The sequence below is a fragment of the Sinocyclocheilus rhinocerous genome, unplaced genomic scaffold (assembly GCF_001515625.1).
Source record: "Sinocyclocheilus rhinocerous isolate Xijiao unplaced genomic scaffold, SAMN03320098_v1.1 scaffold617, whole genome shotgun sequence".
NCBI classification, from domain to species: Eukaryota; Metazoa; Chordata; class Actinopteri; order Cypriniformes; family Cyprinidae; genus Sinocyclocheilus; species Sinocyclocheilus rhinocerous.
In genome coordinates this window covers 387,939-389,421 of record NW_015632743.1, presented here as the reverse complement: position 1 = coordinate 389,421, position 1,483 = coordinate 387,939, and the positions used below count along the sequence as shown (strand labels likewise).

Sequence of the window (1,483 nt, the reverse complement as noted above, 5' to 3'; positions counted from 1 at the left end):
TCCAAAGAGAAAGGAAAAATTGAAATCGCATCATATGACCCCTTTAAACACACTCACTGAATGTGGAAATGTACCACATGTACCACAGTGTTTCGTGCAGAAACCACTATCATGTTTACTCCGTGTTGCTTTTTGTACTGGGGCAACAGGGGCAACACAGCAAATGGATGGAAATCAATTGCATTATTTTGAATTCCTGTAATCGGTAGGGCTGGAACAATAAATTGATGCATCGTGATTCGTGGATCAGTTCTGAGATTTTCAGAATGCATCGTGTGATTCTCTCTCGAATCGATTCTGAGCTTAGTTTTTAACAGCAGATGGCGCTCTAGGCTAGTTTTTAACTGCACACTCAAATGCTCACGAAGAAGTGCGCTTGTGCGTTCAGCTGAGTAATGTAAGTGGTTAAATTGCACATCGGCTTCTATGATGCGAGATTGATGTAAACACAGCCCACTGTGAACATCCTTGTAATTCGCTTCAACCTTCAGAACTTTATTTTAGGTTCAAATGGTGCGTGTGTAAACTGATTTAATTGCACACATACGGTGCGATACAGATCGTCTCTTTGATTTATAATAATGGCGCACATACTATTATGAAGTTTTGAACTAGTTTCCGAGTCACGTTGCTCGTTTGCAGTTTAAACTGTGTTGTGAGGTACAACAGAACTGTATGCTGCTGTAATCTTGAGATTTTACGACCCTTTAAATTGATGGAAGTGATGTGATCGTTTTATCTATTTATTTTAATTTTTTTTTATCCTAGGTTACACCCAGCTCTGTGATTGGTGGAGTGTGGGTGTTATCCTCTATGAGATGGTAGTCGGTCAGCCTCCTTTTCTGGCAACAAATCCTTTTGAGACCCAGATGAAGGTGAGAATACATGTTGGTCCTTAGAGGTGGATGTGTTTGGTCTCATCATGTTGTAACACATATATGCAGCATTAACTAATTAATATTGTTAATATTGGGCAACAGATGCTGTCAGTCAGTGCAGTTATCAGCTGTATGTTTGCATAGCTACACACAGAGTTAAATCATCTTGCTTTGTGGTTGTGTCCATCTCAGGTGATAAACTGGCAGACGACCCTACACATTCCCCTGCAGGCCAAGCTGAGTCCGGAGGCCACCGACCTGATCCTGAAGCTCTGCCGTGGCCCGGAAGACCGGCTTGGGAAAAATGGAGCTGATGAGATTAAAGCCCATCCCTTCTTCAAAAGCATCGACTTCTCCACAGATCTGCGGCAGCAACACTATGCGCCTTACATCCCCAAAATCACACACTGCACTGACACCTCCAACTTTGACCCCGTTGACCCCGACAAACTCTGGAGCGACGACGCTGACAGCAACCACAACGACACGCTCAACCGCTGGTTCAAGAACGGCAAGCACCCGGAGCACGCCTTCTACGAGTTCACCTTCCGCCGCTTCTTCGACGATAACGGCCACCCGTACAGCTGTCCCAAGCCCATCGAGTG

The 1,483-nt window shown here is 44.6% G+C and overlaps 1 protein-coding gene across 1 annotated transcript in view; it reads left to right on the top strand.

The window, feature by feature from the left end:
• Positions 1-1,483, top strand: part of LOC107742997 (serine/threonine-protein kinase LATS1-like) — an 18,401-nt gene that overhangs the window by 15,380 nt on the left and 1,538 nt on the right. Inside the window, exon 8 of the mRNA XM_016556094.1 lies at positions 1,071-1,454. Coding sequence (XP_016411580.1) covers positions 1,071-1,454 — 384 coding nt within the window. The remainder of the gene's footprint in view (positions 1-1,070; positions 1,455-1,483) is intronic.